The sequence below is a fragment of the Hyla sarda genome, chromosome 11 (assembly GCF_029499605.1).
Source record: "Hyla sarda isolate aHylSar1 chromosome 11, aHylSar1.hap1, whole genome shotgun sequence".
Taxonomy (NCBI): domain Eukaryota; kingdom Metazoa; phylum Chordata; class Amphibia; order Anura; family Hylidae; genus Hyla; species Hyla sarda.
Window position 1 is genome coordinate 40,011,029 of NC_079199.1, and position 24,620 is coordinate 40,035,648.

Here is a 24,620-nt window from a genome sequence, read left to right on the forward strand (position 1 = left end):
CGGGTCACCAGAGACCCGATCAGCCCGGAATAGCAGAAAATCGCATGTCTGAATTGACATGCGATTTTCTGCGATCGCCGACATGGGGTGGGGGGTCTCAGGACTCCCCTCGGCGATGTGCCGGGATGCCTGCTGAATGATTTCAGCAGGCATTCCGGTCCGGTCCCCAACCGGAATTCCCACGGCGTATGCATACGCCCCACATCCTTAAGGACTTGGGATGCAGGGCGTATGCATACGCCCGGCGTCCTTAAAATGTTAAGGTGATGCAGCTGTAGTGAAGCGCGGTGTCCCATTCAGCGGTTTTCTCTGCATAGCGACACTCACAGCCCACTGGCTGGTCAGGGAACTGCAGCTAGCCCCATTCACTTGGTTGGGTACTGTGCAAAGGAAAACCCCTGAAGGAGATGCAGCACTGCACTATCACTGCAGCCCCTTGATTTGTATGATCTGTGAAGGTCCTGGATGTCAGACCCTGGTATATCATAGCAGCATTTATGAGTAGGGAATAGCCCTCAATAAGTAATCGGTAGCACTGCAAAAAGTCAGGCATTCTGTTACTGTAGGTAGATCCCACAAACAAAGTTGTTTCTGTGGTCATGACAGTCCGACAACCCTTATGGGGAAAAAATGTTGGCAGTTTTGTGGGATAAGCAGCATCAGATGTGTTGGACAGCTGCTTCTCTCCATCCTCAGTAATAAGATGTCTATGACGGTCCTGACTGATTATCTTTAATCTGAGATGACTTCCTTGAGCTATTAGACGTTGGCGCTGAGTTATGTGGTCACTGGTTCTTTGGTAAACACTTTTTTTTAACCTTTTTTTGATCTTTTTCAGGTTTGCAGACAAGAGGGAGAGATTAAATCGCTTAAGGGAAACGCAGCTGGATTTTCAGAAACAGTAAGTGGCACTTCACATAAAACCTCGTACTCGAAATAATGACTGAAAACTGCGGCTATTAACATTCCTGCTGAGGGTGGTTGTGTCTCCGATCCGTCATCTTCTCACATTGTATAAAACAAGAATTGACACGATCAGTTAATTTCTTCCAATACAACAATGAAGACTGGCATGAGAAATCTGAGCTGTAAGCCAACACATGAACCCCCCCAGTCTATGAGATAAAAGGATAGAGGCCCGTCCTGGGAAGGGTGTCATTACTTATAATTGATACTAAATTGATGGAGCCGTCAGCATTTCAGTCACTTACAGGATGGATGCATCGAGAAATATTTTTTGTTCTAAACTGAACATCCATCATGCATCAGCATTCAATTATCCAATCCTTTATATCCATCCCTGATAGATACTGATCAGCCATAACACTAAATACAACTTATCCCCTACCCCAGCTCTGCAGACGACATGCACTCCATTCATTCTCTGTGGGAGTGCCAAAGAGACCCAAATACTATACTCGGACATCTCCCGCGCTCCCCTAGAAATTAATGGAGTGCATGCAGCATGCACTCATCTCAGAGAGCTGGGGTCCTGTTTAGGAGATAGTGGGGGGTCTTAGCGGTCAGACCGCCCGGGATCAGTTACTTATCCCCTATCCTGTGGATAGGGTATAAGGTTGGGTTCACACTATGTTTTGGACATACGGGGACCGGATCCCGGGAGTGAAAACCGGGCGCTCCCGTATCCCATCCGGACCCGAACCCTATCTCATTCGAATGAGCCGACCGGAGTCAGATAGTGACTCCGGTCGGCTCATTTTTGCCCTGTATCCAGTTTTCTGACCGGACTTAAAACCGTGGTATACTGCGGTTTTAGGTCTGGTCAGAAAACCGGAAAGGGGGGAAAAAATTTGCCGACCAGAGTCAGGTGACTCCGGTCGGCTCATTCAAGATACGGGAACACTCGGTTTTTGCTCCCCCCAGCTGGAACCGGTCCCCGTATGTCCAGAACGTAGTGCGAACCCAGCCTCAGTTGTATTTCACTGGACCACCTCTTTAAAGAAGTTGTCAAACACCACTCAATTGTGGCATTCGACTGGGCTAAAAATAACTTGCCTACGCTAATCCCCTGTCCAGTCACTTTTTTCAGTTACTCTGTTAGAATAGAACAGGGAAAAAGCTAAATCCTGGACTGCTGGTGAGCCTTGAGGACTGTGTTGGGGACAGAATGATGGGGATAGCTGCTCCATTCAACTCCATGGGCCTAATAAAGATAGTTATATACTTTTGTCCTCACATCCTTTATATATATACCAGTGTTTTTCAAACAGTGAGCCTCCAGCTGTTGTAAAACTACAACTACCAGCATTCTGGAAATTGTACTTTTGCAACAGCTGGAGGCACAAAGTTTAGAAAACACTGGTACATACAAACCAAGAGATGACAATCTCTTGGTTTGCTAGGAGTGGATGCACAGCAACATTGTTCACTCCTAGTGACTTATTGTGTTTCTTGCAAGCATTTACATAGTAGGATAATAAAGGGTTTGGTTGTATATTTTAGTGACCTTATCTGCATTTGAAGAATGTTGTATACTTTTTTCCTCTTTTATAGGGTGGCATCAGTTGTAGAGGGCAAGCTGGCAGCAGACAAGCTGGTGAGTTTTGTAGGACCTTTCCGTAGAGTTTATCAACACACAAAACGTTTGATATTTTGTGTGTGTGGGGGGGTGGGGGACACAAAAAGAAATTGGAGCAGCAGCATGCGTTCTGGACTGGTGCTCTTTTTATCCACTATGAGACTGTTGAACATAACCAATCACTGTACTCTACTGTAGCTATCTTTGACAGTGTTCTAGATAGTTAATGGAGTGGTGATTAAGTGTTGGCACTGCTGCTCCATTCACTTAGGGGACATGGGACCCCCGTTTTATTGTTCGGGAAGGGGAGAGTCCCAGTATTCAGATCTCTGTTGATCAGATGCTTATCACCTTTTCTACGCATTGGAGATAAGTGTAATCTTTGGATATCCCCTATAAGGGTAGGGTCACACGGAACGGATCCACAGTGCATTTTACGCTGCGGATCCGCCGATGACCTGACCCTAAATTGTGCCTCCAGCTGTCCCCTACCCTCCCCATCTGTCTGTCCGTGTGCTACTCTTAGCGACTATGCGCCGCTCCGAGCATCCACACGGGCTTGCGTGTCACTGTATGTACTCGCAGTGTACTCAGACATCGCGGAGCCGGCGCATGGGAGTACACTGCCCATGCGTGTGATGACTCGCAAGTCCATGTGTGGCAAATTTAGGGTTGGGTCATTGGCGAATACGCTGCGGATCCGTTCCGTGTGACTCTACCCAAACTCAGATGTTATCAATAGGATATAAGGGAGTAGGTTTTTTAAACTAGTCAACCAATTTAACAAAGATGGGTTCAGAATTATTGTAAGGCTGGGTTCACACCACGTTTTGTTAAATACGGCTCCCGTATACGGTTGGGAGGAGGGGGGCGGGGCTTAATCGCGGCACCCGCACTCAGCCATATTCGGGAACCGTATTTAATGTATGTCTATGAGCCGACCGGAGTGAACCGCAGCCTCCGGTCGGCTTCGTTTTCGGCCGTATGCGGTTTCCCGACCGCAGGCAAAAACGTGGTCGACGTGATTAAGCCCCGCCCCCCCCCTCCTCCCAACCGTATACGGGAGCCGTATTTAACAAAACGTGGTGTGAACCCAGCCTAAGTCTGGGTACTACTGTGTTTTCATTGCTATGTGGGGTTATATTTACTTTGGAGTTTCTCCCTTGCTCTTAAGACTTTTAAACAAGTTGGGATCCTAAGACTGAGTAAACAATTGACCTGTGCGGCCACTATAAAAATAGAAGTGAACACCACTTTATATGTCTAAAAGGAGCTTTGATCCCACTGACATAAAAGGCAGTTTCAGCTTTCAGAGATAAGATGCGGTTTTGTGGGAGGGGGTGTTTTTTTTTTTTTTTTTTTTTTTTTTCCATTTACTTAATTATTTTTTTCGAAATTCTTTACTGAAGATTTTTGTTTGTGTTTTTTCCTTTGAGGTCCCACTTGAAAACTTGACCGTGCCATTTCTCTTTGTATTGTAGTATATTATGCTTAAAAGAAAGAAGAGACAGATGGGATATGATAGAGACTTTTAAATACATAAAGGGAATCAACACGGTAAAGGAGGAGAGCATTTTCAAAAGAAAGAAAAACTACCACAAGAGGACATAGTTTTAAATTATAGGGGCAAAGGTTTCTGCAGTAATATCAGGAAGTATTACTTTACTGAGAGAGTAGTGGATGCATGGAATAACCTTCCTGCAGAAGTGCTCGCTGCAAATACAGTGAAGGAGTTTAAACACGCATGGGATAAGCATAAGGCTATCCTTCATATAAGATAGAGATAGGTATAAGGCTATCCTTCATATTAGATAGAGATAGGTATAAGGCTATCCTTCATATTAGATAGAGATAGGTATAAGGCTATCCTTCATATAAGATAGAGATAGGTATAAGGCTATCCTTCATATAAGATAGGGCCCGGGAATATTCATAGGATTCACATTATTGGGCAGACTAGATGGGCCAAATGGTTCTTATCTGTCGACACATTCTATGTTTCTATAAAAGTGCTAAATAGCTAACACCTGCCAGTGCTCCATTCATTGTCTATGGGACTGCTAAAGAATACAGTGCTCTGCAATCTTCGTCAGTCCCATAAACATAGCATGAAGTGGTAGTGCACATACTGGACCGCCACTGCATTGCGACAGGAGCTTTGCCAACCCTGTTCTTGAAATCTGACCCCCCAATCATACATATATTCAGTGTTTATGGAGCCACATGTGATGCTGTCTGGGACGGTTTCTGAGGAGTTGTGGAGTCTGTCACATGACATGATCCATTTTAGAATTTTTGATTTGTTCAGTGGGATCATATTATACACCTTTCAGGGCCACCTGTAAAACCTTTATTTGCCTGTTTTGAGGCTGTTTTGGTGACATTTCTTATAATTATGTGTCACACTGATTTGTCATAGTGGCGAGTCCTCTTCAGCTATACTTCCAGGCAAAATAAAAGCTTGACTTTGCTTCTGAATCTGTATATACAATATCAGTGTCATCAGTAGGTGGATACGTCATTTATTTAACCCCTTAACGACCACGGACGTAAATGTACATCCTCGTTTGGCGGGACTTCCGGCACCAGGACGTACATTTACGTCCTGTGTATGACCGCGAGCATCGGAAGGGTGCTCACGTCATACACGGCAGGTTCTGGCTGCTAGCAGCAGCCGGGGACCTGCCGATAATGGCCGACATCCGTGATCGCGCGGATGTCCGCCATTAACCCCTCCGATGCCGTGATCAATACAGATCATGGATTCTGCGGCATTGCGGCACTTTGATTGGATGATCGGATCGCCCGCAGCGCTGCCGCGGGGATCCGATCATCCAGCATGACAGCCGGAGCTCCCCTTACCTGGCTCCGGCTGTCTCCCGGGGTCTTCTCTGCTCTGCTCTGCTCTGCGATCGAGCAGACCAGAGCAGAAGATCACCGATAATACTGAGCAGTGCTGTGTCCTATACATAGCACTGCACAGTATTAGCAATCAAACGATTGCTATAGATAGTCCCCTATGGGTACATAAAAAGTGTAAAAAATAAAAATAAAATAATAAATAAAAAGAATTGAAAAATGTAAAAGAAAGTGAAAAATCCCCTCCCCCAATAAAAATGAAAATTGTCAGTTTTTCCCATTTTACCCCCAAAAAGCATAAACATTTTTTTTTTAGTAAACATTTGGTATCATTGCGTGCGTAAATGTCCGAACTATCAAAATATAATCTTAATGATCCCGTACGGTGAATGGCGTAAGCGTAAAAAATTAAAGTCCACAAATCCAGCTTTTTTATCACATTTTATTCAAAAAAAAATTTTAAAAAAATTATCTAAAAGTTTTATATATGCAAATGTGGTATCAAAAAATGAGCCCTCATACCGCCCTATATATGGAAAAATGAAAAAGTTATAGGTGGTCAAAATAGGGCGATTTTAGATCACTGATTTTGTACAAATAGTTTTTGATTTTTTTTAAGCGGTACAAAAATATAAAAGTATCTAGCCATGGGTATAATTTTAATCTTATTGACCCACAGAATAAAGAACACGTCATTTTTACCGTAAAGTGCACAGTGTGAAAACAAAATCCTCCAAAATGTGCAAAATTTTGGTTTTCATTAAAATTTCCTCCCTAAAAATTTTTTTTTTAGGGTTCGCCGTACATTTTATGGTGAAATGAGAGGTTTCATTACAAAGTACAATTGGTCACGCAAAAAACAAGTACTTATATGGGTCTGTACATGGAAATCTAAAGGAGTTATGGATTTTAGAAGGCGAGGAGGAAAAAAGAAAACGCAAAAATAAAATTGGCCTGGTCCTTGAGGTGAAAATGGGCTTGGTCATTAAGGGGTTAAAGGGGTACTCCGGGGGAAACTTTTTATTTTTAATTTTTTTTTAAATCAACTGGTGCCAGAAAGTTAAACAGATGTGTAAATGACTTCTATTAAAAAATCTTAATCCTTCCTGTACTTATTAGCTGCCGAATACTACAGCAGAAATTATTTTCTTTTTGAAACACAGAGCTCTCTGTTTTCTTTTTGAAACACAGCAGCTAATAAGTACAGGAAGAATTAAGATTTTTTAATAGAAGTAAGTTACAAATCTGTTTAGCTTTCTGGCACCAGTTGATTTAAAAAAAAAAAGTTTTTCACCGGAGTACCCCTTTTAATGCATAACTGCCATAGAGAGGAAGTTTTGACATGTTTGACATTTTTGATCAGATGGGGTCTAACAGTTGAGACCCCCAATGATCTCTAGATACAGCCAGGTAAAGTGTGCGCCAGCACTTGCTGCAGTTCCCCAACTGGTCATAACTTTTGACATGTCGAATGTTTTTCTAAATGGCCGCAACTCCTATTCAGCGCTGGAGTCCTATTGTGACTGTAGAATCTTCTCTTTCAGAAATGGAAGATCATGTCTTGCAAGATGCGGATTGAACAGCTGAAGCAGAGCATATGGAACGGGAATGAGGAGATTGCAAAGAGTAAGTTGTTTTGGGCTGTACGCCAGATCATCCGGAATAACATAGTTTTGTCCGTGATAGAAACATTTTGGGCAATTCTGAACATGAAGGAAGCCTTACCTGCATGTAGGGATAGTATATAACATATGGTCAGCTGTATCTCCTGCAGCATAGATGTAGTGCAGTAGATGTAGTGCTGTTCAACAAGCATTTTAATATCAGCAAACTCGGGCCCAGTTCACTCTACAAACATGGCTCGCAATGCTAGCACGCCTGGAAAAAGTTCTGCGGCCCAGAAGCTTGAAGGGTGGAGGTTACAAGAAGCCTATTGTCCTATATTTTTTAGCCCTTAGAATAGTGATTCCCAACCAGGGTGCCTCCAGCTGTTGCAAAACTGCAACTCCCAGCATGCCCGGACAGCCAAATTTCATAAACAATGGACCCTAAATGGGTTTTCCTACAGCAGGCTTTGTGGATCAGACACTCTCTAGGACAGTGTTTCCAACCAGGGTGGCTCCAGCTGTTGCAAAACTACAACTCCCAGCATGCCCGGACAGCCAAATTTCATGAACAATGGACCCTAAATGGGTTTTCCTACAGCAGACTTTGTGGATCAGACACTCTCTAGGACAGTGTTTCCAACCAGGGTGGCTCCAATTGTTGCAAAACTACAACTCCCAACATGCCCGGACAGCCTTTGGCTGTCCGGGCATGTTGGGAGTTGTAGTTTTGCAACAGCTGGAGGCACCCTGGTTGGGAAACACTGCCTTAGAATGACTATTTGCAGACACTCTCAAACTTGTGGAAAGTTCTCTGCCCGATGAAATAGTGGAAAATGTCTTTTTATATGTCTCTAAATTCATTTAACCGAAGAGTCAACTCAAATATTTATCTGTGCTAAAATAAACATCGGATCTGTTTGCTTCGATGGGGGCGGCAAATCAGTTTAAGTAGAAATGCGCATAGCATCGCTTTATGAGAATGTATCAAAGCCTCACTCCACCGCCGTCAATGCAGAAGCATAGTATTATGGGTATAATACATCTGTGCAGGGCTGTTTTTGTCAAAAAAAAATTTACGATCGTATTTGTATTCTGTATGACATGTCCAGTCCAGATTTATTAGCAACCGCTTGACTTCCTGTTTTAGTGACCACTATGCGACAACATAAAGTGGGCACAGTTCTGCTGCCAGTGCATGAGATAACAGCTGGCCATACACCTCAGATAGCTTTCACTGTACGCTTATTCAGCTGCCAGCTGTCCCACCCAACTGGCTCCAGAAAGTTAAACAGATTTGTAAATTACTTCTATTAAAAAATCTTAATCCTTCCAATAATTATCAGCTGCTGAAGTTGAGTTGTTCTTTTCTGTCTGGCAACAGTGCTCTCTGCTGACATCTCTGCTTGTCTCGGGAACTGCACAGAGTAGAAGAGCTTTTGCTATGGGGATTTGCTTCTAAACTGGGCAGTTCCAGAGACACGTGTCATCAGAGAGCACTTAGACAAAGAAGAACAACTCTACTTAAGAAGCTCATAAGTACTGAAAGGATTAAGATTTTTTAATAGAAGTCATTTTCTAATCTGTTTAACTTTTTGGATATAACCCCTTTTAATTAAAAAAAAAATATGCCTCTGAAAAATAAAAGTGATCTGATTGGTTGCTATGGGCCGCTGCTCCATTTTTAATCTGCACTCCGCCACTTTTGATAAATCTTCCCCCTAGTTCTTGAAAAGACAAAGCTTTAGGGCAAAAACCTACAAAAGGGAGGAGATGCATGAAAAAGTGACACAATAAACATGTCATGTAACACCACATGACATGCTTATGCTATTTTTTGTATATGCTACTTTTCGCATATGTTAATTTTCGCATACGCGAATTTTCACATATGCGAAAATAAATGGAGAATATTACGAATATGCGAATATTCGCGAATATATGACGAATATTCGTCCATATATTCGCGAATTCGAATATGGCCTATGCCGCTCAACACTACAGCTCACCACACCTGCAACTTGCAGAGCCCCTCCCCAACAGAATCCAAAACACAGAAGATCCGGCTCATGAGGGGATGATCCAATATTACTTTATTAATATTCCAGCATACAAAGTCATATAACAGCAGACTAACGCGTTTCGGATGCCACTATATTGAGTGACTAAGGACATGGCGTCCAAAACGCTTTAGTCCTGCTTTTATATGACTTTGTTTGCTGGAATATGAATAAAGTAACATTGGATCATCACCTTGTGAGACGGATCTTCTGTGTTTTATATTTTCTAAACTCACTCTGATTATATGCCCTAACTACTCCTAACACCCCTTCTGCCCTTTAAAACTAAAATCTGAGTTTTATAAAGCTCTGCATCATACCTTTCCCCTTACTCACATTGTGTGAGCTCCCGGGAGGAGTAAGTGGGTGTTCCCCAGCAGGCGTGACGCCACTGAAGCCTGTGAGAGCTGTGCCTCGCCATGCCTCGCAAGCACTTCCTGAGTTTGGTCTCCTGCCAGGCCAGGAGGAGACCAAACTAACTGTTTGACTTGCGGCAAGGGACAGAACAGAGCCACCTAGAGGCCGTTTTTTCAATCACATTAAAAACATATAAAGGTTGAGAATTTTTACAGCAAGTAAATAGAAAAGTGTCTGATAATTACATAAGAACCAATATATTAAAAGTTTTTAGTTTGGTGACAGGTTCTCTTTTGTGTTTATAATATTTTATTATTGTTATTTTCAAGATACAATTATCGCACATATACATAAATAAAACTCAAAACAACCAAACCTCTACTTAACAACATCCTACAATCTCTCCCTCTCTCTCACCCCTCTCACCCAACCATCCTTCCGCCTCCCTTTTCCACTCACACCCAGAGTTCACCCCAAATATTTAGGGAGGTTCACACCAACTTATTTAATTGGGTTTCAAAAATTTCCCAGATCTCCTGCCATTTGTCTTTTGACTTATCCTTTACAATCCTATTTAATCTTAATTTCTCCATAATACATATTTGTCTCAATGTTCTAACAATGGAAATTATATTTGGAAGAGTTTGGCTATTCCAACAACTGGCTATTGCCTCCCTTGTTGTAACCAGTACATGGAAGGCTATCACTGAATATTTCGGTTGAAGGTGATTCAAACCCAATGATAATAACGCCATTCCTGGCCCCCAGATAATATCCATAGTTTCACCCCACAATAGCTTCAGTAATTCATATATCTCATCCCAAAACCTTTTTATATGTGGGCAATCCCACCAAATATGTTTTAATGTACCCACCCCCAGCTTACACCGCCAACAAACCGAAGAGTTCTTTATATTGAATTTAGCCATTTTAACCGGGGTCAGGTACCACCTATATAGTAACTTGCGTGATGACTCCAAATGGGAGAGACAATGTGAAAACTTGACTGGGATAGTAAAGATACCCGACCATGTTTCTTCAGAGATAGAAAACCCTAGGTCAATTTCCCATTTGACCTGAAAATTCATTATTTTGGGCTCTGTTTGTTGTAAAGCTTTATATGATCTAGATATCCCACCTCTACCCCCCTTATTATTAAAGAAATACTCATTGTATCTTGACTTTACTTCAATTCTCCAATCAAAAGAGGAGACACAATGTCGCAGCTGCAAATACTTAAAAAAGTCTTTTGGAGGGATTTCAAATTTTTTTGTGATATGTTCAAATGGCAGCAGTCCTGTATCCCCCACAATATCTCCTAGTGTTAAAATACCCTTTTTCATCCAGGCAGCAAAATCTGTTGTTGGTATAAGGAACTGGACTACCGCCAGTGGAACATTCTCCAATATGCATGGGTTTAGGATTTGATGTTGCAACGCGTACCGCCATGCTTCCAAACCCGCGACAACCGTCGCAACATCCCTTCCCATTTTCTTATTTAATAAAGCTGATACCCACAATGCTAACCCAGGGGGCACTCCCCCCATCAGCTCAGTTTCCAAGACTACCCAGTGCATCCCCACTTCATTATGCCATAATCTCTGAACCTGGGTTAAGAGGGAAGCGTAATAATATTTTAAAAGGTTTGGGCAGCCTAGTCCCCCTTCTTTAATTGGACGATATAGTATTTGAGCAGAGGTTCTTGGTTGACAGGTACTCTTTAAACCACAATTCTTGTATAACAGTAGGCTCTCCGTAGTAGAAAGTCCCTTTAAACCACAGTCCATTTATAACATTAGGTTCTCCATAGAAGACAATTCTTTAAAAGGGTAACTCTCATTAAAATAAAAATTTTTGCTATTGCACACCTGGTGGTAAATGGTAAATAAAAAATATTTCTAATATACTTTGTTTAAAAAAAAAAAAGTTTTCTATGTTTTATTTGTGCTTAAAAAAGCTCAAGAGCACATTTTCCTTCATCTTAAACACAGACTTAGGACCAAGGTCCAAACACAGGAAGTGCAGCCTGGAGTTCTGAGGGGGTGTGTCCAGCCTCATCCAATCATAGCTCCTCTCACACTTAACTGCCATATGCTATTGGTTGGACACACCCCCCTCAGCACTCCAGGCTGCACTTTCTGTGTTTGGACCTCGGTCCTAAGTCTGTGTATGAGATGGGGGAAAATGTGCTCTTGAGCTTTTTTAAGCACAAATAAAACATAGAAAATTTCCTTTTTTTTTTTTTACCAAAGTATATTAGAAATAATTTTTTATTTACCACAAGGAGTGCAATAGCAAAAATTAGTTTTGAGAGTGACCATTTAAACCACAGTCCTTGTATAACATTAGGTTCTCCATAATAGGCAATCCCTTTTTGTAAAAAGGAACCCCTGACTAAAAGCTAAGAAAGAACACTCTGTCCTGCTGCTGGATCCCCAGTGATCAGCTGTAATATCTAGTGGAAACAATCTCTAAGGCTATGTTCACATGATGGAGTAGTGCTGGGCGGTATGACCAAAAATGTATATCACGATATTTTTCTAAGTTGTGGCGGCTTCATGGTATTTAACGGTATTTCGGGGCGGGGCGGGGGGGGTCCTCAGTATAATGTCAGGTGGTCGGGGTCCTCACCATGGTACCTGGGGTCTCGGTCAGGCCGCCAGGTAACTCTTCTCCATGTCTTCGCAGCTCTGCTCTAGTTTCCCGAGCCCGCCGGGAGTTGTAGTCCCCCCCAGCTCCTCACAGTCAGTTCAGTGCGGCTCGGACTACACTTCCCAGTGATGCTGTGTGGCCGGACATTTCTCTACGCCATCACGCATTGGAGTTGGTTGCTATGGAAACGGTATTGCGGTATGTGAAAAATTTATATCGTAAACAAAAAACACACCGGTATTGGGTATGAACCGTTATACCGCCCAGCACCATGATAGAGTAAAATCCAGAGCATCTTTCTGCGGCAGAAAACAGAAGCTGGATCTTGCATTTCCACTGCAGATTTGCTGCAAAATCTTCGCCATTTCTATCCAAAAACATGTGACATGCCCCTTAGTTCTTCTTATGGATTTATTATTATTATTTCTTTATTTATTTGTTTTTCCAGGAGCTGTAATCAGCCTTATTATTTGGCATTGGTTTTGAATGGCAGTGTAGAAACTTCGTTGTCTGATTGCCACCAGATTTTACATATATATATATATTAAAATGAATATGTGCTAAAATCCATGTGAAACAAACTTAATGTGGACATACCTTAGCGTTCAGTCCCCAGCGGCACCACAACAAACCCACATATGTGATGTAAGAATTGACGGGGGAGAATAAAAGTCAGTGATCTCTATATGGCATATAATGTCCTAAACCTATAGTCTAGCTCTTTTATCTGCTTAGATCCATGTTTCCCAACCAGTGAACCTCCAGCTGTTGCAAAACTACAACTCCCAGCATGCCTGGACAGCCAACGGCTGTCCAGGCATGCTGGGAGTTGTAGTTTTGCAACAGCTGCAGGCACCCTGGTCGGGAAACTCTGGCTTAGATTCTGTTTTTGCCAAGAGAAAACATTCATGTGCATATTAACTACTCTTTTTTTTTCTTTTTCTTCAAAGATTCCGAACTTCTTACCAAGTCCAAAAAATACAACCACGAAATCTATCTCAGGAGTCAAAGGCATCAGGAGAAGAAGGAGAAGATACAGAGGCGGAACCAAAGGCTCAGCGTGGTAGTGGAGAAGAGGAACAAAGATCTGAAGAGTCGGCACGCAGAGTTGGCCAGCCTCCGACGATCACATATTCTGGAGCTGACTTCAGTGATATTTCCCATAGGAGAAGTGAGAAATATAACAAGGTAACCACAAGTTATAGGCTTCTGATGTCTCCACTTTGACACTTTCTTCAGTAGCTTCCATCTGGTGCCATCACTGATATAAAATCTTCAGTCCTTTTGGCACCTCCACCATGTCCACCATTGACAAGACGAGCTACCGCTCCATTGTCTTGTTACTGTCCTGCCGACCCGATTGGAGCCTGTAGGGTAGTTCATGGAGGCGGTACAGCTTCTTAGTATAAACCCACATGGTGTCACTGTACCTGTATAGCAATGCAGAGGTATTACTGGCTAGAAGCAATACTCCTGAAGGAGAATACCTCAGCACACGTGCAGTCTGATAGAAAAAAAATTGTGACATGTTCTGATAGAGTCAGAAACCCTATGTACCTGTATGGCAAGTCTAATACAGATCTGGGCAAAACTGACCCATAATACAGCCAGGTGCATAAGCCCTAACACTATGACCTCTGATATTATTGGTGCACATTAAAAGTGGTTGTCCCGGCTCGCCCCCTTCCGTCTTTCTCCGCATCTCCTGCCTGTTTGCAGCGCCGGAGGTGTTCAAGAAAGCTGGCGAATCGGGGAAGTTACGCAATTTACATAAGTAGGAATTCCCACGCCCCCCGCACCTACAGGCGGGGCCATGCAGGGGGCACCTCTATAAAACGCCCCCGCAACATACAGGCGGGGCGTACTTGGTTCCAAGTACCCTCCCAACCCTCCCTTATTCTTATCAATTCACCATAGGGTATGCCCTCTATAGGCGTGCCCAAATACGCGGGTATGGGCACAACTCAACCGCTTCGTCAGTCATTCTTATTTATATAGGTACATAGGTTTGTATGTAGGTGCAATCTCAAGTACGGAACAACTCTAACCGCTTGGTAAGTCAATGCATGGTTTGCGTAGTTGTGTATTCAGCGCTCGCTACCACAAGCTCGAATGTAAGCCCTGAGCACAACTGTCATAGACTTTAATAGGAGTTGGGCAAATGGCAAGATAATCTGTTTACCGAACTCCAGGAGTTATGAAAACATTGGGGCTATGTCGTTTGCGAAATTCCCATTAAAGTCTATGGGAGTTATGCAAATCGTGTAACTTACCCTTTGGTGCTGAAAACAGGCCAGGGGAGCGGAGAAAGCCAGAAAGAGCGATCTGGGACAGCAGCTGGAAAGCCACATAGGATGCCTGCTGATAGTCACTGCTTCCCATTCACTGGTAATTGTTATCTGTGAGGGCCCCAGCAGTTATTGTAGAGCTGTGTTTCCCAACTGGATGCCTCCAGCTGTCCTCCTGGATGCCAAAGACTGTCTGGGCAAGCTGGGAGTTGTAGTGTTGTAACAGCTGAAGGCACTCTGATTGGAAAACATTGGCCTAGAGCAGTGTTTTCCAACCAGGGCACCTCCAGCTGTTGCAAAACTATAACTCCCAGCATGCCCGGACAGCCTTCGGCTGTCCGGGCATGCTGGAAGTTGTAGTTTTGCAACAGCTGGAGCCACCCTGGTTGGAAACACTGTTCTAGAGTGTCTGTCTGATCCACAAAGCCTGCTGTAGGAAAACCCCTTTAGGGTCCATTGTTTATGAAATTTGTGTCCAGAATCTAATGCACCCATTGACTTGCACATTGCAGTTCTAGAATGATAAAAACCAAAGAATCTTATCACTAACATGTACACATTTTATGTCTGTGTTATCAGGGATCCCGCCGACGTTTCTTTTGAGAACGACAATGCAATGACCTCCAGCACTGTGAGCAAGTTGGCTGAAGCCCGCAGAACCACTTACCTTTCTGGAAGATGGGTGTGTGATGATCACAATGGAGATACCAGCATTAGTATCGCCGGACCCTGGATCACTCTGCCCAATAATGGCGATTACTCTGCCTACTACAACTGGGTGGAGGAAAAGAAGACAACACCAGGACCTGGTAATGGCTGCGATGGACGTGGATGTACAAATGTTAATTCAGCAATTAATGGATTTTATAACGTGTGATACTCAAGCATTATCATAAGGCCATGGTTTTCTCATAACACAAACATTTATATATCAGGGACTGGCATAAAGAGCTATTGTCTAAATTATATATATATATATATATATATATATATATATATATATATATAATAATCCAGTAATCCGGCTCTGTTCACACAGGTGTTAGGAGCCTCGGGGGGCTTTTTCCAGCATGAGTAATGCAGACTTGAGCACTAATCTCCCTCCCAGAACAATGGACACCTTAACACAACTGAGACACCAGTGTGAACATAGTCTATGTTTTCAGTACTGTCACTGGTTTGTTTGGATTGATGCAAATCTGTATCTGGAAATGAACTGATCTAGACCATAGACAAGTGTCCAATCAGGGTGCCTCCAGCTGTTGCAAAACTACAACTCCCTACATGCCCCAGGCATGCTGGGAGTTTTAGTTTTACAACAGCTGGAGGCACCCTTGTTGAAAAACATTACTTTTTAGTTGTTACTGACAAGTTATATGGAAAAAAATCCACCTTCTTATGGGGCTTGGCAAACCCTGAGTAAACAATTATCTGATCTGATTAATTTGCCCTGGAGATAAGTGGTGCTAGGGGGTGGTTAGCAGCTGCTTATTCCTCCTGCTCTATTAAAGTGACATGTATGTACAATTATAGGCAGCAGAAGAAACAAAAACGGAACTTATTCCAAGCGCCAGATCCTTTGAGGTAGTCAGTCTAACAAAGTAGACCAATTTCAATAAAAGATAACATTTATTCCAAGCATAGATCAACGCGTTTCAGACCCGAAACAGGCCCTTCATCAGGACAGAATGCAGGTCAGTGTCTCTTCCCTGTCCGGCTGAGGCTCTGAGGACAGGCTGTCCTCAGAGCCTCAGCCGGACAGGGAAGAGACATTGACCTGCATTCTCTCCTGATGAAGGGCCTGTTTCGGGTCTGAAACGCGTTGATCTATGCTTGGAATAAATGTTATCTTTTATTGAAATTGGTCTACTTTGTTAGACTGACTACCTCAAGGGATCTGGCGCTTGGAATAAGTTCCGTTTTTGTTTCTTCTGCTGCCTATACTATTACCGGACCAGACGCTGCCTGGGATCGGGGGAATCAAGCTGCAGGATCCCACTCTATGATACATGCGATACCAGATGTTGTGCTCTGAGCGCAACACCACAGGGTGAGTGTTATTACCAGCATCTCCCTACCTGTGCCTAACGTACTTCACCAGGGGCGCTATTGTGTTCCTTTTTTCTCTTTTTATCTATGTATGTACATTTGGCATGCTTATGGGGAACTCTGAAGAGCTTCTATAACATATTGGTCATCTTTTCATTTTTTATTTTTTTTTTGCAGAGATGGAACACAACAACCCGGCGTACACGATCAGTGCTGCATTATGCTATGCAACTCAGCTGGTTAACACTCTTTCGCACATATTAAATGTCAACCTTCCAAGAAAGATTTATAATAGGCAAGTATATACCCTGCGGTAGGAAAAAGCCTGGGTTTTTGGTCTAGTATGGCTTTATAGTTTTATTTTTAGAAAGTGCCCAATACCCCCCAGTAGTGAGACTCCTGAAGATAGCCGAGTACAACCACATTTATCTTTAAAGGGGTATTCCAGGAAAAAACTTTTTTTTTTTAAATATACATATATATATATATATATATATATATATATATATATATATATATATTATATATATATATATATATTATATATATATATATACATATCAACTGGCCCCAGAAAGTTAAACAGATTTGTAAATTACTTCTATTAAAAAATCTTAATCCTTTCAGTACTTATGAGCTTCTGAAGTTAAGGTTGTTCTTTTCTGTCTAAGTCCTCTCTGATGACACCTGTCTCGGGAAACGCCCAGTTTAGAAGAGGTTTGCTATGGGGATTTGCTTCTAAACTGGGCGTTTCCCGAGACACGTATCATCAGAGAGCACTTAGACAGAAAAGAACAACCTTAACTTCAGAAGCTCATAAGTACTGAAAGGATTAAGATTTTTTTAATTTAAGTAATTTACAAATCTGTTTAACGTTGTGGAGCCAGTTGATATATATAAAAAAGTTTTTTCCTGGAATACCCCTTTAAAAGTCCCATAAGAGAAGGTTCACACAGCAGAATGTCTGTGCAGAATTCCACCCGAATATTCTGCACTGACATCCCATTGATTTCAATAGGATTCTGCTGCATTGTGCACATGGTGAAATTTCCGCGGCAGATGTTTTTGCAGCAGAAATCCCAATTCCGGTGTCCGCAGAAAGCATAGACATGTCTATTCTTTCTGCATATTTGGCTTGGAAATTCATTGCCGTCTATGAGATGGCGCATTTTCGAACAGTCCTAGCCCCCGCTGGAACTTACAAATGTACAGAATGTACATTCCGCACATTTTTACTAATGTATGAACATACCGTAATATGGTGGTGGGGGGTCCAAGGGGTCTGACGGCTACTGATTATATACGTATCCCCTATATTGTGGATAGGTGGTAAGGCTGCTTTCACACTGGGAAATAGTTCCGTTTAGGAACTTCCGCCAGAAGTTCCGTCACTATATCGGCGAAACCCGGCCGTTACAAAACCCCTGACGGCTGTGACTAAATTGCATTGCAGCCTATGGGGTTTTGTAACTGCCCGTTTGCACCCGTATATGCCCGTAATTCATTACGGGCGTTATATAGTGACGGGACATCGTGGCGGAAAAATTACTGCATGCAACCCCATAGGCTGCAATGCAATTTAGTCACAGCCGCCAGGGGTTTTGTAACGGCCGGGTTTCGCCGATATAGTGACGGAACTTCTGGCAGAAGTTCCTAAACGGAACTATTTCACAGTGTGAAAGCAGCCTAAGTTTTAATATTGGGAAAACAACTTTAGGTAAATAAAAAAAATTGCACATAATGCCTCAGGCGCAGTATTTTCGCTACATAAAACCTTTGACTATGGGACCCTAATAGATCTACATAAGTTTTCGAAACAAGGAAGAAGTGTCCATACATGGCATGAGTAAGGTTGGATAATCTGACCGAAACGCGTCACCTATTTCAGCACGTTCTGAATATGTTTTGTTTGATTCATATAAAGAAAAGCGTTTATCTGAACAACTGTGCTGGACAGGTCTTCCTTGTTTCTAATATTCCCTGCGGTGGATGTCCACACCGGTCCGTGCGGCAGTGGGGCGTATGTGGGGCGAGCTGACCATACTCTCTGCATTCTCCACATAAGATTTCAATTTGAGAAGATGTATTACCATAGTGTTCAGGTAGTAGAGAAGGAAAGAATAGCTGATCCCTTCTTGTTACTAAGCAAACCCAACATAACACTAAAACCATATACATTACCATATTCTTTCTGGATTTTTACAGTGAATTTTGTGGAGAGAATTTGAATCGGTGGAAATTTAATCGAGCAGTTAATAAGCTGAACTCCAACATTCTCTATCTGTGCTTTTCTCAGGTCTGTATCATTGTTTGTCCTATTGTTATCATTGTATCATAGTGAGTGGAATAGTAAATCAATGGCCAAACACACATTAACCCCTTAAGTCCAAGCCTATTTTTGACATCATGATTTTTGACGCGATAGTCCCGATCAGCTCCGCTGAGCTGCCGGAATAGTTTTAGTTTCATTTTAGACGCCGTGATCAACTTTGATCGCGGTGTCTAAAGGGTTAATACCGGGCATCGGCCCGATTGGTGGTGCCCGGCATTAGCCGTGGGTCCTGGCTGCCTGTAGCAACTGGTACCCACTGGGTTTAACCCGTTTTCCGCTCGTGAGAACGGATTAAACCCCATTAACGGGACTCAGGACGCACAGGTACGCCCTGGGTTTTTAAGTACCAGGGCGTACCTGTACGCCCTGTGTCCTAGATGGGTTAAAGTGTCCATGGGGTTTATTTAGTGACTGTTTAGGTATAGATAGGAACCCTTGTCCATAGAATAATCCAACTTGTATATATCATTATCCAAAGTGTGCAATAAACCCGCGGACCCGTTGCTTATTTCCACATGTCTGTTTTAGTAAATTCTTCTTTACCCCAGCCCTCAAAAGGAAGAGAATCACAATTCTAAATTCTCTTGTTTTACAGCTGTATTGGGCAGTTCCTGTTAATTCTCCTGATAATGTATGAATAAATAGACAGCCGGAAGTTTCCATTCCCATTGTCAATAATGTGTGTCTCTATGCATTCTGCTACTGTGCAAACAAGACTGAACAAGACTGTATTGCAGTGTTTCTCAACCGGGGTGCCTCCAGCTGTTGCAAAACTACAACTCCCAGCATGCCCGGACAGCCGAAGGCTGTCCGGACATGCTGGGAGTTGTAGATTTGCAACAGCTGGAGGCACCCCGGTTGGGAACCAGTGCTGTACTGTATGTGGACAAACCTTATTGATAACAGCAATGCATAGTTGTTAATCTAGTCGTGCATTTGCAGAAGGAATAACAGAGTAGTCGCCCTATGATATTTCACAGGCGATGCAAGTATTTGCTAAAACAGGGGTGTGAACTGGTTTTTTAAGGTCCCATCGACCATACAGAAGGGGAAGTTGTCTGCAGTGGGATTCTGCTGCAGCGAGCGGAAATTTCTGCCACAAAAATTCTAATTCCAGACTCCGCCGAAGGAATGAACATGATCATTCTTTAGGAAGAATTTGGTGTGGACTACATTGCCGTCAGTGTGGAGACTAGTCCCAAAACTCATGTGCTCACACGGACTGCCTGATGTCCCATTTATGTCCATCCATCTCTAGTTCGTCTGATCATGTGAGTTTTGGTGCTATTCTCGGGCAACAGGATTGCACTTTTAGTTTCAACTGTATATTGCCAGTCGGAATGATTGTAACCCTTTAACCTCGACCATTACTGGATAGGTCAGACAAAAACAAGTTTACACATACCCAGGGTTTCAAGCCTATCAGTCAGATACCCCCAAAATATGATCTTTTATTCGGTCACACAAGTATGGAGGTGTAGCCAAGCCCTGTTCCCTATCATAATTGATTCCTATGGAAATTCAACTCCAGACCTGCCAGTCAAGTTGCAAGGGTTTGGAGAGCAATTACGGAGAGAAATCTGTGGCACTTTAGTGGCCTCCAGGGCTTCCATTCACTAGGAACTGGATCTTACTCATGTTTAAGCTTTTGTTTGTGTCTTATCTAGTACATAAAGCTGTGTTTCCCAACCAGGGTGCCTCCAGCTGTTGCAAAACTACAACTCCCAGCATGCCTGGACAGCCGTAGGCTGGAAGTTGTAGTTTTGCAACAGCTGGAGGCCCCCTGGTTGTAAAAACACTGACATAAAGGTTTTAAAGGGAGTCTGTCTTGTGAGGCTGTATAACAATACTGTTTGTCTCACCCGCAGCACGTGGACTTGGATCTGCTCCATCCACTACATACGCTCAGGAATCTTATGTACTTGGTTAGTCCAGACAGTGAAAACCTGGGCAGGTAAGCTTGAAGTTTTTCCTTTCCTCAATGTTCTCAATGTACAGTAGTGAAAGACTGTAGCATTGTGTCTGCACAGTGTGTGTATGATCCTTTGCTCACTGGAACATAAACTAATTCATAGCTAATTCGCACTGTAACAGCTGGTATGTAAAGGGTTATTCTGGGGCAAAACTATTTTTTTTCCATATGAACTGGCCTCAGAGTTAAAGGGGGTATTCCGGGCAAAATTTTTTTATTCCCTATCCTCCGCGATCTCCCTGCAGCACCAGCATTCTATGCGGGAGTTGCGTCTCCAGTTTCGGAAACCTCCAGGTATCCGGGACTGGGGACGTGATGCCACGCCCCCTCCATTCATGTCTATGGGAGGGGGCGTGGTTTGGCGTGATGTCGCGTCCCCGTTCCGGAAACTTGGAGGTTCCCGAAACTGGAGACGCAGCTCCTGCATAGAATGCGGGTGATCCAGGGAGATCGTGGGGGGGGGGGGGTCCCAGGAGTGGGCCCCCCCCACGATCAGACATCTTATTCCCTATCCTTTGTTTTGCCCGGAATACCCCTTTAAACAGCTAAACAGATTTGTAAATTACTTTCTATTAAAAAAATCTTAATCCTTCCAGTACTTATCAGCTGCTGAAGTTGAGTTTTTTTTCTTTTCTGTCTGACCACAGTGCTCTCTGCTGACACCTCTGTCTGTCTCAGGAACTGTCCAGAGTAGAAAATCCCCATAGCAAACCTCTAATGCTCTGGACAGTTACTGAGACAGACAGAGATGTCAGCAGAGACCACTGTGGTCAGACAGAAAAGAAGAACTCAACTTCAGCAGCTAATAAGTACTGGTAGGATTAAGATTTTTAATATAAGTAATTTACAAATCTGTAAAGTCTGTCTGGAGCCAGTTGATATGAAAAAAATATATTTTTTACTGGAGTACTTCTTTGATGTACATGAATGGATGCACAGCAGATGTGTACTTCTTATTGGAGTTGAAGTTTTAGCTTGTGCAAGAGCAATTGACAGTACAGGGATTTTAAAGGGGTTTTCTACCTTATAGATTGGATTGTGTCATAGATGTCTGATGGGGGGATCTCGATGACACTGTTCCTGTCGGAGCAGTGACATCACATGTACACTCTGTTATAGTGACAGACACAGATACGATTGTCTACCTTCTGTTCTGTAGGTCCGGACCTTTTGAAATCAGTGCTGATCTTGAGGACTCCATGGAATTCGTAGATCCCAGTGGCGCTGGCGAGAGCGATGACAGTGGAGATGAGCACATAAGCGATGAAGAAACAGACCTCGGCACTGACTGGGAAAATCTGCCAAGTCCTAAATTTTGTGACATTCCCTCTCAACCACTGGAGATGCAGGACTGTGAGAGCACCATGATGTCTCAGCCCATCGCCAGCAGTAGTGCCGGGGGGATGATCTCCTCTGCCGCGGCCTCCGTCACCTCTTGGTTTAAGGCATACACTGGACATCGCTGATGTGCCTCCGAAGGACACACACATGGCATTACCTCTTCTCTCACTAACTTTTTACACAGGCAAGATAAGCAGTTTGATTTATGGCCGAGAACAAACTTTATATAGGCATTTTTTTTCTTTTTGTGCATGGATGGAATTTTTTTATGTTGACACCGATTTATTGCTAAGTTTTATAATCGGTGGCTCTTCTGTACATTCTGGACAGATGTGCTGCCCACCCACACCAGGCCCAGGAGTTGTATACATATAGAAGGCTTTTCCTGTCACTGAATATATAGTAACAGATTTGCACTAAATATATAATAGGGATTCGTATTGTATTGATTTTATTGTACCATTTATGATGGTGTCATGATAAAGGGCATCCTTCCTCCCATCTGATAGAAGACAATTGTGAAATGTTATCTGTAATGTTGCTTTGATTTTTAGTCTGAATGCTGCACATCTGCTTTATACTTGTGCTGCCTGAATACGAAGGAGAAAGCACTTCTTAGAATAAGCCCTGGATAACAGGATCGATGCAAATATAGCAGCCAACCTAAGGGAAATAAGGGGATTGATGCTTCATATTGCAGCCACATTTAAAGGGGTACTCTGCCCCTAAATATCTTATCCCCTATACAAAGGATAGAGGATAAGATGTCTGATTGTGGGGGTCCTGCCGCTGGGGACCCCCACAATCTCTGCTGCAGCACCTGCTTGTCATCTGGTGTACGGAGCAAACTTCATGCAACAGATGACCGGGGGTGCTGCAGGAGAGATCGTGGGGGGTCCCCAGCGGCAGGACCCCCACAATCAGACATCTTATCCTCTATCCTTTGGATAGGGGATAAGGTGTCTAGGAATGGAGAACCCCTTTAAGGCTGCTATTGAAGAGATTGAGGAAGTAGTTGCTTAATAATAACCTAGGAAAACCATTTGCATTTGGCCAAGTACTTGGAGATCCTTCATCCCAAAACCCCTGGTCAGTGAGACTGTCAGCTCCACAAATAAGGTTGTATTATTTTTTATGAAAAAAGGGATACATTGCATAACCACAGTTAGGTCCTATCCAGGTGGACATATCCATGTTATCTATCTGTAACACTTGGACCCCCTCCCCCCACTGCTTCAGAACAGAAACAATAGTGGGTGTTACATACAGGCACTTGTATGAATAACATTATACCCTTTCCATTATTCTTTATGACACGGATCAAAATGATTACAAGTGCTCACTAGTCAGACTATAGGGTCAGACTATGGACCCATAAATGGCCGCCTCTATTTTTCCATCCACTACACTCTCATATTGCCTCCACCTCAGGTCTTGTTTTCATTGCAGCCATTTGTGGGCCTCTCTTACATGGAACCCACTTTACTTTTGGTCAATATTGGTTGCTTTAAGCACCTTTTTTATATGTATATTGTTGCTGTGTGACTTTTACTTCATGCTGTCTTTATTATATACTGGAGAATGCATTTATGGTTGTGTTTCTGAAAACTACATTGGGTTTGTAGAGGAATGAGGAAAGTAAAAAAAACAAAATTGTAATATTTTAAGAAATTTTAATAAATTGTACAGTGCCCCTCCCCCCCCCCCCCCCACAAAAAAAAAATCCTGATAATTTGCCCAGGCATGAATAAGTGACAGGCCTGCCATGCATGGTATTTCCTAACTTACCACAAGTCTTTTGGTGTCTGCCTCTTCCCCTAGTGGGAGGAGTCATGTGCCATATCACTGTAAGTGGTCAGATGTCCCGCCCATGAGGACTGGTGCCTTATTCCCAGCTCATTGTAATATTAGACATATGTGGAGTGTGGGGGATGATGGGAAATATCATTTTAATTTCCTTTTTTTTTTTTTTTTTTTTTAACCCTCCTCCAATATGTAATTTCTTGCAGAGGATCTGATTTTATTTTTCTAGATGTTCTTTAATTTGCGACTAGCATCATGTTTCACAGCGATGGGAAGATAGTTCTCTATGGTAAATCTGTAGATACCTTCTTTGTCTGTGTCCTCTGAAACCATAGGCACATTGTAGCACATGGTGCAGAGTGCTAAGGCTGCACCACATCAATCTTCTGTCTTAGGCTGGGTTCACACCACGTTTTTCAAATACGGTTACCGTATACGGTTTTCCGCTAAAAAACGTATGGCAAAAACCGTATGCAACCTTATACAACCGTATGACTCCAAATTAAAACGTATACGGTTTTTCCCCATACGGTTCTATCCGTTTGCATCAGTTTTTGACAACGGTTTTGCTATTTTGTTGGAATTAGTTTTCCAGCAATTTAATAAAGTTACTATTGTTCTATTGAAATTCCAATCTGCGCATGTGTCAACTCCAAAAACGGATTAGAAAAAACGTGTGCAACCGTATTCTGAAATTCTGTGTACGGTTCCCATAGACAACAATGTTAAAAGAACCACATACGGTTCGCATACGGTTTTCCAAC

At 42.8% G+C, this 24,620-nt stretch overlaps 1 protein-coding gene across 1 annotated transcript in view; it reads left to right on the plus strand.

Moving 5' to 3' along the window:
• ATG14 (autophagy related 14) overlaps nucleotides 1–22,828 on the plus strand; it is a 39,310-nt gene extending 16,482 nt beyond the window's left edge. The window contains exons 2-10 of the mRNA XM_056545305.1: nucleotides 839–901; nucleotides 2,515–2,557; nucleotides 6,943–7,024; nucleotides 13,022–13,259; nucleotides 14,939–15,168; nucleotides 16,586–16,703; nucleotides 18,614–18,704; nucleotides 20,609–20,694; nucleotides 21,872–22,828. Of these exons, the coding sequence (XP_056401280.1) occupies nucleotides 839–901; nucleotides 2,515–2,557; nucleotides 6,943–7,024; nucleotides 13,022–13,259; nucleotides 14,939–15,168; nucleotides 16,586–16,703; nucleotides 18,614–18,704; nucleotides 20,609–20,694; nucleotides 21,872–22,178 (1,258 nt within the window). The 3' untranslated portion in view covers nucleotides 22,179–22,828. The remainder of the gene's footprint in view (nucleotides 1–838; nucleotides 902–2,514; nucleotides 2,558–6,942; nucleotides 7,025–13,021; nucleotides 13,260–14,938; nucleotides 15,169–16,585; nucleotides 16,704–18,613; nucleotides 18,705–20,608; nucleotides 20,695–21,871) is intronic.
• Nucleotides 22,829–24,620: the final 1,792 nt, after the last annotated feature.